The 13013-nt window shown below is 37.4% G+C and overlaps 1 protein-coding gene across 1 annotated transcript in view; it reads left to right on the plus strand.

Annotated features, from left to right (window-relative positions):
- LOC139119636 (uncharacterized) overlaps nt 1-9285 on the plus strand; it is a 30528-nt gene extending 21243 nt beyond the window's left edge. The window contains exons 2-8 of the mRNA XM_070683473.1: nt 302-441; nt 1910-2179; nt 2374-3642; nt 4090-4158; nt 4608-4946; nt 5265-5397; nt 7699-9285. Coding sequence (XP_070539574.1) covers nt 345-441; nt 1910-2179; nt 2374-3642; nt 4090-4158; nt 4608-4946; nt 5265-5368 — 2148 coding nt within the window. The 5' untranslated portion in view covers nt 302-344 and the 3' untranslated portion in view covers nt 5369-5397; nt 7699-9285. The remainder of the gene's footprint in view (nt 1-301; nt 442-1909; nt 2180-2373; nt 3643-4089; nt 4159-4607; nt 4947-5264; nt 5398-7698) is intronic.
- Nucleotides 9286-13013: the final 3728 nt, after the last annotated feature.

The following is a 13013-nucleotide window of genomic DNA, read 5'->3' on the forward strand; positions in this document are numbered from 1 at the left end:
CAACATATAAAATACTCTCCATAAGGCTGTTTTAATTATAAAGAGTGTCTATGCTTTGTCAAAACAAAGCTCAAACTGTTTGAAAATAAATATAATGAATCAGGCATCCTTTAAAATTATTGTTAAGAGAGTGGGTAATAGTTCGGGTGGTAAATGTCATCTGTGGTAAGTGTCCGAGTGGTAAGTGTCCGTTGGTAAATAGCCGAGGTAAATTGTAGTTGGAAAATGTCCGGGGACTAAATTTAAAGGCGGTAACTGTCCTGTTACCGTTCATTTAAGTATGATATTCTTGAATTTTCAGGAATTTTCCGAATCTTTGTAAAGACACGGGTGAAAACAAAACCATGCACACTTCCGCCTTACCATTATTTTGTATTCTACTATGCTGCATCAACATGATCTCAACGGAAGATGTATCCGCTGATTCAGGGTCAAGTAAAGGTGAATATTCCCATCATATCGCTATTCAGCTATTTATTGTGTCTGTATCTTTGTACAGGTTATATAATAATTGGAAGTTTAAGGGAAGTGGTCGACGGAACTGCGCATGTGCGACTTTCTTGTTTTCAAACCATGTATTTCAGGCACTATATATAGATGCAGCATGTCGAAATAGTTGCAACATTTGAAGTTTACGATGTACATTAAGACAAACATGTTTTAACTTTCACCAATCCCAACGTTGCTTGGATATAGTGTTCGTATTGGTCGTAGGGGTCCCTAGCGATATTTGAGAGCAGTTCCGACGACCATCGCCCTTTAAGTTTACACATTTTGTAATCTTAAGACAGATCTCTTTTTTCTGTATCCCTTTTTCTCATTTATATGGTTAGCATGTGCTTGTATGCCTCCCTCAAATGTGATGAAGATGGTCAGTGGATAATATTTGTTGACGTGACAACATTTTATGACAAACTCAGAACGTTTATATAACAGAGTAGACTTAAAGATTACTTCTTGTATTCATTTCTTATATACAAAATATCATCCGTTCCGATGTCAGATTAACTCCTTGCTCTTGCCATAATCGTCCAGAACGGACAAAAGTCTCTTTCATTGTTCCTAAGGAAGCAACACATTTCAATGATTCAGTGCTGTTTTCATACTTCTTGTAACAGAAAGATTTAATGTCATTGCCGAAGAGTGCATTGTGAATGCGGTATAGGTTAGGCCTAAGTAAACCATGTCCGTATTGACTTATGTGCAGACTTTGACCATGTAAATGACATCTTTAGCTTGGCAGTCACTTCTGGAACAGAAAAATGTTATTCGAAAAGAATTTAAGAAATTGATATACGTGAAACAATATTAATGACAGCAGTTGGTGTGGTGCAGGGTTAATTGCAACTGCATTTATAGGAGGTTCGATTGTTGAAAAGGGTTGATAAGTCAAACAGAAAGGTAAAAAAGGAAAGAGAATTAAACAAAGGTGTTGATAAACTTAAGCACAATGTAAAGAAAAACGGGATAAATGTCGGGAAGAAGAGGAAACGACTTATGAATGGAAAACGTTGCTTTGAGTTATGCAGTTGGGAGAAGAATAACTAAGTCTGACAGATTATGACATTCGAGTCTATGTGGATACATACATATGCCCGGTCATACTGATGGCAAGATCCAATTTTATCTTTTTTCTTATTGAGTTAATATAGGCCAGGCGATCATTTTGAACATCAAAAACAGGTAAAACGTCGGTTATTAGTTTTTGTAGTTCTAAAATTTGCACGGTGACACCTAATTTGTATTCCTAATTTTATAAGAGCGTGGTTGAAAGATTCCTTGAGGAAAGTTTCAGCAGGAGTCTAAGTCTTTCACTTTTGAGGCACACTACCTAAAAATCTGCTCCTAATACCATTGAAGAGGGCAGTAATATATATCAACAGATGTTTGCCTCTCATTTTATCTACAGTTCCGGTACCTCCTGTCCTCGACGATATCACAAAGTACAATTCGACATCTATCTTTGTCTCTTGGTCAATGGATGAAAACATTGCAGTAGATAGGTTTGAGATATTGTACAGCTTTGGATCAACAAATAAAACATCTCAAGTGAATGATACAGATGCAAGGAATGTTACTCTGACAGGTTTAGTTCCAGGAGAGTTGTATGATATCTACATAATAAGTGCCATAGGCGATCAAGTCAGTGCAAAGAGTAACAATGTAAGCCAGAGAACAAGTAAGTCTCACAAAATCATTTATATACATGTTAATGAGACAATGTAATTTTGTTTGCTTCTGAAAGCAACTTGTTCCGTTTCTGAAACTGACAATTAAATTTTCAAGTTTCCCATGTGTCAACTTCAAAGAGAACGAAAGCCACATTTTGGTATTTCACACATGTAAATAACATTCCATCCTTGACCTCTATAGGTACTGGTGTACTCATTGTTGGCACAGAGTGGTGGCCGAAATATGGTGATATCCCTGGATATATCATAAAGAAATCTTTGGTAAAAATACTTCAAAGCCAAAAGTACGAGGTTTATATGACCGTCTTCGATCCTTCAGAGGCCGAAAAAATTGACGCACAGCAGCATGGAATTCATCTTATAGAGGCACAGAAGATTACTCCAGAAAAACTGTCATTTACTGAGCGACTTCTTCGGCATAAATTCTACTTTCCTAATCTTGAACATTACAGGAATGTCACTTTTATAATTGTAGGATTTGTTACGGTAGACGGGATGGCAGGAGCTGCCAGGAGCATTCATGACGAAGTTTTTCCACATGCACATTTTGTTTTTATCTTGTCATACATACCAGAAGAGCTTGATCAGGAACCGAGTAAAGTACAAGAACTAGAATATGAAATAATGGAATACGTTGAGAAAGCTACGTTTACAATCTCAATAGGACCAAAAGTACATTCCCATTTTACAACTAAATTTAACGCTCTCGAAAACAAACCAGAACATATAGAATATTTGCCAGCAGTATATGACGAAATACTTAATATTAACATGACTAATCTTCGTATTACCGACCAAATCAATTTACTGACATTTGATTTCTCTTCCACAACAGTAGATCAGTGTACAAAAAAGTTAGAAACTATAGCCCTCGCCAGTGGTAAAGTCGCAAATTATTTTACAAATCGAATAAAAACAAACTTAAAAATAAGAGGTCTTCCTGAACAGATTGGAAAAGAGTGTCAAGAAAAGTTACTCCATCTTTCAGCTTCCCCTTACCTAAGTATTGTTAATTATCCATCTTCCCCAACAACTGGTAATTTTCTTAGCACCATCACGCGAGATTTCAAACAATGCCATCTTCATCTGACTGCCTCTAAGACAGAACCTTTTGGTGTAGCTAGCTTATTAGCCAGTGCGGCTGGAGTACCATCCCTTAGCACAGGACTCTCAGGATTTGCACAGTTCATCAAAAGGAATTTAACTTATTATTATGACACTGTTATCATTAAAGAACTTGGAATTAATCAGAACAATGATGAATTGGCAGAAACATTGAAAAATAAATGTATCGAAACTTTGGTAGAACCCATATTATATGAAACATTTTCGAAGAAGACGAAGGGTCTACAAAAAGAGTTGAAGAAGAGTATGGAAAATGGAGCTATTAATAAATCGTACAACACATTGTTATACGTGTTTAACGAAGTCATCTCAAAGAGTAAGCAAGGTAAGAAACTAGACCAGAGAGGTATGACAACAATAACTTTTGGAACAGACATTAAAAATCCGAATTACAGAGACGGAGTAAGAGGGGAAACGGATCATACAAAGAGACCGACAAAAGGAATGCAAAGCTAGAAATAGGATGGTTTACAGACTGATAGAAATGAGGATCAAAGGCTTAGGGTTGACGATAAATGAACAGGTGAACGACGGACTCATTTTAGTTATGTAATGCTGTATACCTTTTAACGCTTAAAATTTGATGTGTTGTATTCTTTAGTCAGCACAAAAACGAAGACATGCTGACAAAAGGAAAACAAAACTGGTAAGTGGGTCAAAGGCATAGGTTAAGCGAAAAACTGAACAAGTGACCGTGGGACTAAGCAAATGCGTATAATATTGAATTCCCTCCAAAAAATTCATCTTTGACTCTTATGCGTTAATCCTTCAGGCAATGCAACTACAAAGGAACCAACAGAAAGTGAAAATAAGCACAATTCAACCAATGCATTCACAGGAGGTGAGCAGAAAAACTTTAAGGGAGTATTTTCTACAATGCTTTCTATTATCTAATCAGAACTAAACACAGTATCATAAACAGCATGTATGTACTCGTACAAAATGAAAATCGGTTTGCTTCTAGTAGATAAAAGCTCGGTGAAGATAGACTATTTTCAGTGTTTGTTTGATCACCGATAACGTCATTGAAAGATTGCATGATATGTTCTCATAATATCCGTCTTGCAAGGCCTTATTTACGTACAAAGAGGAGATATATTATACAGGTTTATTGGCACAAACAAATCTTATTGTCTAAATAATCGATGGAATTTGACTATTTCATTTATTCGTTTCTAACAAATCTTGAAACAGTGTCTTGTATTATGTGGCGTTATCTTTGACGAATCAATAAATCTGTTAAATTAAAGGCATTGATAAAGCCGAATACTTTTCTTTATTTGTTTTCAGTTCTTATTCAGATCGACGTGAAAGTCACTAAACCAGCAAATAATGGCACTCCATCAATGCTTGAATCCTGTGAAAACCTACGAAGCTTTAATAAATTATTGGAAGCTATTGGAAGTAGATGTCAGCGTGTAAAGCGGAACAGCCCACTGGCAATAAGTGTGTCCTGCCCGACAATGCAATCGGTTGAGGGCCTCTGGGATAGCTACAAAAGTGATTTTCTCCTCCAGGTTATCTGCTTGGATGTTTTACCCAAAGATCGAGATGGTATCTGCGACAAAGTAATTATTGAGACTTGGCGATATAGGAAAGCAAAACTAGAATTGAATTATCTGTATGAAGGTAATTTTAGAGATATATAACAATAGTATGTAATTCTGAATGCGTGACATATTTGAGTCATGTGGACCAAGCTTCTCAACATGTCATATCCAGAGATGTGTTTCACAAATCGTCACTTGTCAGTGGCTAGACATTAAACTTGGTCATAAAGTAGTCAACAGATTGCAAAAATTTACCTTCTAAATTGGCGGCGCCTGTCATCAAGCATCTTTATGGAATGAAAGGCCTCGTTAAATTTAGGCTTGGTATTTCTTCTGTATTAAGGTGATCCCTGTGGTTTCATGAACGATTCTCACTTATATTTTTATTCCTTTCGAGGAGGTAACAATGGCAATAATGGCAATGGTTCTGTAAGGGACATTGTGAACACCGAACCTGATAACGAAGCGGATAATGGTAGTAATGGTGGTAACCAGACTTAAAACAGATCCATTAATTAGAATCAAACAAGGTAAGTAATTAAACAGATCTAATAAATAGACTATAACAAAATCCTCAGTGTAATTTTAAGAACTGCTTTGTGGTGATATCACGTGTCCGGAATCGGTATGCGTTCTCTTTTAGCATCGCACATTTGTCATGATTGACCCAAAGTGGCAAAGTAGTGTAATTAGGTGAAGCAACCAAATCACTGATGTGAGTAGAAACTAGTTATACTGTTACTCATCATTAGTGAAAAAGACATATCACATTTCTATACATCTTCTTATCTGCCATAAAACCCCTTGAAAGGTCGAATAAATCTAATTTCTGAAAAATCCCAGTCTTACTAACGGAAAAACACTTTAGTGATAGTAAGCTGTATCTCACTACCGTATTTCAGGACTTTTAGTGGAAAGTGTACTTCTTAGCTAGAGTCTGGCAGGCCTGATGTTCATGATTTTTTGCAGTCAAATGTCCTTTAGCACGCTAATATGCAGCCCTATTAATATCTCGATCGAAGTTTTCTCAAACAAGCTATCTTACCCCCTGAGATAATCCTTACACAACAAATACTTTGCGTGGTGAGGTTAATTTATGTTACCTCAAGCATAGACTTGTGACACCCAACCGCCCGTGTTTCTAATGTAAAATGTATACACCCCAAGCTGGAACTGATGGCATATTAGGTATGGGAAACGTTTATGATTCCAAAATTGAAATTGTCCCTTTTGTCCTACAGCTTAATATAGTATGCATTTGCTATGATTTTTAAAAATATATCGATGTATGAGGCATTACACTGAGTCACACTTTCTTTTTTCTTTCAATAAAGTTATATATGTGATAGATGAAATTAGGTGTTCGGATTGTTTAAAATTTCGAGATCATCAATATACCTTTGTTATTGTTATTGAAACATAAAGCAACCTTTGTACATCCGGAAATGTGAAGGGAATGAGAGAACTAAGCTTCATGATTACTAATGCAGAACCAAGACGTTGCACACAATTTTTGTCAATAGGAATGCCTATACTTTACGTTAATATCGTTTCAGAAAAGTCGATGAACACGTTGTCAATGAAAACAATTACCATCTAGTCATTTGTTAATTCATGAACTACTGCACTTCTTGTGTACAACACGAAGAACCAAATCGTACAATATCAGACTACTACATTAGTGGTGCCTTTTGACCATTCACAGTTTACAGATATGGCATTGTAATGTTTTTGTTTAAGTGTGGAAGCATCAGGTTAAATGATATCATCATACATTTATAACGGACGGCTTGTCAATTACACTTACATATTCTACCAATCGTCCATAGGGTCAGTCGGAGAATGCATTGAATATGGGGACGTCTGGAAACGGTAAAATGTTACGGATTTGGCGCTTCAAATGACCTTTTTACCGTACACAAAATTATATTGTTCAAACTGCAAAGGGGTGCAGGTCATGTACTTTTTCAAACAGCACAGAGGGGGGTTACTTGATTTTCATAAATACCCTTCCCGTCAAAAAGCAGTTGCAGTATTCAAAAATATTATAGGAAATAAAAATGATTTCCTGCATAATTTTATTATCTTGAAGGGGATGGTTGTTAACACACCGTGTTCAGGTTTAGAACACGAATTTTTATAATATTTAACAATGTGTTAGCAATATGAACATTAGTTCAAATATGAACGCCGACATCTACTGCAGTTTGAGCATGTATTGTCGCGTCTACACCGTCGACTATTTTAATGTGTACTTTGCGACCACTTCCGTTTGACCAGCAGGTGTTTCTGTATGGGACAGGCACTTGCCATTCCTCTGCAACTAGGTGTTTTCCTGACATTCTTTTCACGTTTCATTGATGATTGCATAGACCTTATCCAGATGCATTCGACGGAGATGTATCTAGCAATTGTTCTCGCTACGTTCCTGTCTAAGTCATGTGACATGTTGCTGAAAAGTGAAACAGCGATCTCCTCGGCGTACCAGTAACAAGCAAATCAATGTTTTGAAAGCTTCGTCACTACCCTGCACAATAAAACTCAGTAAATCATGTTCAAACTTTTGTGAAATACCTTCTCCTTTGTTGATATTGTTCTCCTGGGTCTTGTTTCTTGAAGAATTGATATGTTCCAAATTAACATTTGCTACTACAACTTTACATTAACATACTGAGTCTCTCTCTCTCTCTCTCTCTCTCTCTCTCTCTCTCTCCTCTCTCTCTCTCCTCTCTCTCTCTCTCTCTCTCTCTCTCTCTCTCCTCTCTCTCTCTCTCTCTCTCTCTCTCTCTCTCTCTCTCTCTCTCTCTCATTCATCTGAATGGTTGCGCCAGGCTGCTAATGTTAAGGGAGCCGACTAAATGCCAGTGACTGGAGAGACTGGCTCTCATCAGTAATGGGTTCATGGTAAAAGTCCCCTGCCAGTCTGGGCTCAACCTTCCATTGATTGCAGTCGAACTGTCATTTTTATCTTAAAAGTAGCAGAAATATAAGCTTCATAATACCTTTACAAATGCTATTGTTACATTTTTCTCAGGTACACGTACAATAAACGTTAGGAGGCATGATTGGCAAATCTCTTACAATTAAGCATAGCATATCACTATCAAAATTACAAACCAAATGAAAAGTGCGCTTACTGTTTTTTATGTGATCTATACTATTATAATTTTAAATGGTTCAGTAATCAGTGAATCAATGTAATGGGCGTTTTACTATGATGATAAAGCTTCATTGCAAATGTGTGTCTGCAGCTCAAGGTAGTCGAATGATACCAGCCTTCATTGTAGACGATGGTACTTTATGTCACATTGCAACTTTCAAAACATTCTGGGACATATTGTAAAGTTATTTAGTAATTTATTTATGTACATTCTTAGAATACCAATTGCATGTGACCTATCGCATGAAGTAGTTTTCAGAAGTGTTTAAGGCGATACCGAGGATTCAAATTGCCTAAGCAACCGTTGTTAAGGGTAATTTCCTAAATGAATCAAAAAGTTTTCATGGATTTTTGCATAGTAAAGATTTACAGAACCATGCAATTCCAAAGACGCAGGTTTGTCGCGATTGGTCAGTGACGTCACACATATACACATTTTCACAGCTCTATTTTAAACGTTTCAGCTCCTACAAATTTGCACCAAATCTTTCAAAATTCCAGAATGTAACACATGAGATACCTGTTCAGAGCCCTTAGCATGGATTAGGTTATTTGTTTTAGTACAAACGATTTTTGAGCAGGAAAATATCTACTGTGTCATTTTGTAAATTTTGAAGGGTTTACGGCGATATCTCATAAACGGTCCGGAATTTTAGAAACGCATGCTTATCTATATTCTCATCTATGACTTCAATAATCCTACCAAAAATCGAGCTAAATTGGTTTACAATTGAGAAAGTTGAAAAATATTTAGCATTTTCAAAATACCAGGAGTCGAAAATCCACAGAAAACAACGGAACGGTAAGATTTTGACTGTGCACAAGTGCGCGTTTGGAACGTTGCCAGTGATAGCAACCAACACGCGCTTTGAATCCTTTGGTATCGCCTTAATTATTCTCCAAATGGCATAACGCCTTATTCTTCATATATACAGTTAATTTTATTTTTTTCTTAAGCTAACAGAGCTCATGATAGCATTGTTTGCTAAGCAAACTCTCTGTGTCACTGAACCTTAGACTTAGTATTGTTAGTAATACTTGGTTAATTGAAATTTAGTGCAACAATTATGACTATTTTGTGCCGTCAGTTTTGACAGATGATCTTGTTATAATAAGATGAAATCATGCAAGCAAGTTCAATATCAGCTGAGTGTTTTTTCGATCGACTGTTTATTAGTTCACCTTGCCGGTTCTGTTTGCTTCTTTTCAATCCTTATATTTTACAGGCAGAAAAACCAGGTCGACCATGCATCAATATCAAAATATATATTGCAAATGCGATGCTGTTGAATATTGACTTTTTTCAATGTTGTTTAATCTTATACAAATGCGATCGTGGAGTAAAACAAAGCCGTGACAATGAAGTAATTTCTTTATCTTCTTCCTTGTTTTTGAATTTGTAGTATTGGCGTTTGATGAAAGTCTCTTTTTTCTGGAGAGTTCCCACAGTCTTGTAAATCTGCCATTGTTCGTCCTCTTCTCAAGAAATCTAACTTAGACTCCAACGTTCTAAAAAACTATCGCCCCGTGTCGAATTTGCCTTTCCTTTCAAAACTTATTGACCGCATTGTAATCTGTCAATTGAATGCGTATTTATGCCATCACAATTAGTTTGCAAAATGTCAATCAGCATATCGAACAGGCTATAGTACAGAAACAGCTCTTTTTAGAGTCCAGAACGATATACTACGTGCTCTTGATAGACACAAAGATGTTATATTGATTTTACTCGATTTATCTGCTGCCTTCAACACGATTGATCACGATATTTTATTACACAAGGTGTGTCACAGATTTGGTATCACGGGAACAGTGTTGGATTGGTTTAAATCCTCCCTGCGAGGGCGAACGCAGTCTGTGTGCGTTGGGTCAGTCGTGTCTGAGGCACAATCTCTCGATTGTGGTGTACCTGAAGGTTCCGTTCTCAGACCAATTTTATTCAGTCTGTACACAGCACCCTTTGAGGATATCATTTTCAAGCATAATTTAGATTAAATGATGTATGCCGATGACACACAATCGCATGCCAGAAAATGCCAAGAGAGTTTGACCGGTTAAGAAGGGCTTGACTACGCAGTTTCTGCGTAGTGAAGCTTCATTACGTATTCATGGTGACCCCTGGCCAGCTGTCAATAACTTTGGGGGCTTTTGTCTTTTGGCCTGCTTTGCATATGCGTCGTTGGACACGATCTGCCAATCACCCAGGTAGTCAATTAAACTATTAATTGACTGTTTACCGACCCAATTAACACTATCCAGCAGTATCAGTCATATTTTAATCGCGTGGCCCGGGTGGGCACAACGTAGGAACGCGTGTATTTCTATGTGTACGTTTCACTTGTGGTGTTGTTTGTACCATCGTGCGTTTGAAGTCCTTGTTTCACCTACAGCATTACCTTCAAGGTGACAGGCTTACTATTAATGTTCAGTATCATTGCACCGAGTTCTGCCCACGGTGAAAACCACCTGTTCTGTCTACTAATTACTGCCCGTCGCTGCCCGTCCTGAATGTAGCCTATCTATAGCTACAGTAATCACATAAATCATTTATCAGTTTTGATATATACTCCTACATTGTAAGTTTGATCAAAATCGAGACCACATTCAAGGGCTATGCAGACTGTCCATGTACGCACACACAGTGACAAGAAGGCGGCAAACACCTACTCACCAAGCACATCGAATCGGCGAAAAGAAGCATAAAAAAGCTAGGCTCATCGCCAAAACAAACGCGCCAAGCGCTAACAAAAACCCATACCAAGCGGCCCTTCTCAGGGCCACCAAATACTCCAAAAAGGGAACTACCAAAAAATACGATAAAATGACATAGAACACACAAACACTTAAAAGAAATAACAAAAATCGTACACATAACAAACAACTGAAACACAACATTAAATACAAAATAAACAATCACAGTAACGTAACAGAAAACATGGCCGTGGAAATAAATCAGCTATTTCCAAAAAAAGCCGACAACAACATGAAATTCAACAACAACGCTCAAACTATGAAACTCCGAAAAATAGTACTAGGCAAAAGCCTTAAAATTAATTCGGACACCAACAAAACCAAACAGAATAAAACCACCTCAGGATTTCAACAAATAATGTGACTACGCTACATCGTGAGACACAAACAATCGCAACAACACCAATTCAAAGAAAAGTCAAATTGGACTCCACGAACAACAAAAAAACAAAAACTTGAAAGCTATCTGAAGCTTCTAAACTCGCACTTCTAGAGATACCCTTTCAAACAAGGAAACAAAACATGTCGCGTGCCAAAAGAATCGCGATAAACCAGCTTGCAAACAATGGACAAATTTTGGGAAAATAACCCTTCGACAAGGGTCGGTTTTTCGTTATTGTCAACACAAACGATTACGTACTCGAATGCGAAAGGCAATTACGTAACACTCAGTATTATACACAACAAGCCAGAACCAACAGTAAACAAACTAAACGAACTATTAATTAAAATGTACGAGAACAAGCACATCAACCAGGATACTTGTAAGTATCTTGATCCAATAAACATAAAATCCGTACCCCGCAGTGGTACTTATTGCCTAAAAATTCACAAACCTCCGCAAAAATCTAAAAGACACACCAGTCAAAACAAAATTTACCGAAGTAAAGAAATATAGAACAAACAAACCGAACCACCAAACGGACTCACAATGTGACCAAAATTAATATACTTGCCTCGCTAATCGGAAAGCAAGACCACTAAAATGCATTAAAATTTCACAAACACAAACTAAGGAAAGAATCTACACTGCGACTGATGAGAAACCACACTCGGGTTTCGAAACGCAAGCGTCAAAGGGCGACTCTATCAACTTTGTAACAACATAGGTCCGGCTGCGTCTCGCCATAAGCTTTCCCCACACAAACAAAACATTACCGTACACACTAATGCAAATTTCTCTATAACATATAAAGCAAAACAAACATTTCATTAACACAAACAATCGGATAAGAATGTAGGAACACATTTTCGAAACGAATCAAACACAAACTCGACACAAAAAATTTAGGATAGTTAGGTGGGGAGCCTGTTTCACATTTGTTACATCTCGCTATACTGTCTATGATTCTAAAAATAAAGTCATCTGCCACTTTTTCTGTATACGCGGTTTGGCAAAACTCATCTCTTCAATCGAAAGTCGGGCGATTTCATGGTTCTTTGGGGCACTTAAGTGTACGTCGAGCTTAAGGAATGTAGTTACATTCGCGATGTTTTATTCGAAAATTATTTATTTCTTCAAGGGCAAATGCACATAATTTATGCTGTTGGAAATACTGGCCGCTCATAAACAAGACAATAAACTCAATATATGTGCATCTTTACTTATATTGTCAAAGTACCACCGACACCCACAAAAAACCAAATGGTTCAGTCCAGGTATTTGCAACTCTGCCATCCGACGGTCAACAGGAAATCAACTATAGGTGTCTTTTGGCACGCGTATACGCCAGTCACCTAGGCGACGGTAATCTGCACCACTTATCACCATCGGGAAGGTACTCCTCCCCATATACCACTAGTGATCCCACCCTCAAGGCACTGCGTCATTCGACCAAGCATTGTTATTGTAATTTCCTGCATAAAATTAATAGCGAGGTCAACCGGTCAAAACTCTCTTGGCATTTCTCTCATGGTGTATCACTTGCGAGGCAGATCGACAACTTCAATTGAGCTATGTGTTAATGAAATCAGGGGATAGATGCGAGACAATATGCTCGCTCTAAATGATGGTAAAACCGAGGTCATTCATTTTGCTTTAAATTTCAAGGCGTAGGCCCGGTTTCTCGTTGTGATATAAGAAAAGGTGATGTCATTGGTCACCCATCTGACACTATTCGCAATCTTAGTGTAACGATGGATTCTAGTGGTAGTATGTCAGCACATGTTGTCCCATGCTCTTTGGAAGATAGGTAAAATCCGTAATATAGGTAAAATCCGTAATATACTTGATCA

The sequence above is a fragment of the Ptychodera flava genome, chromosome 2, assembly GCF_041260155.1.
Source record: "Ptychodera flava strain L36383 chromosome 2, AS_Pfla_20210202, whole genome shotgun sequence".
Lineage (NCBI taxonomy): Eukaryota > Metazoa > Hemichordata > Enteropneusta > Ptychoderidae > Ptychodera > Ptychodera flava.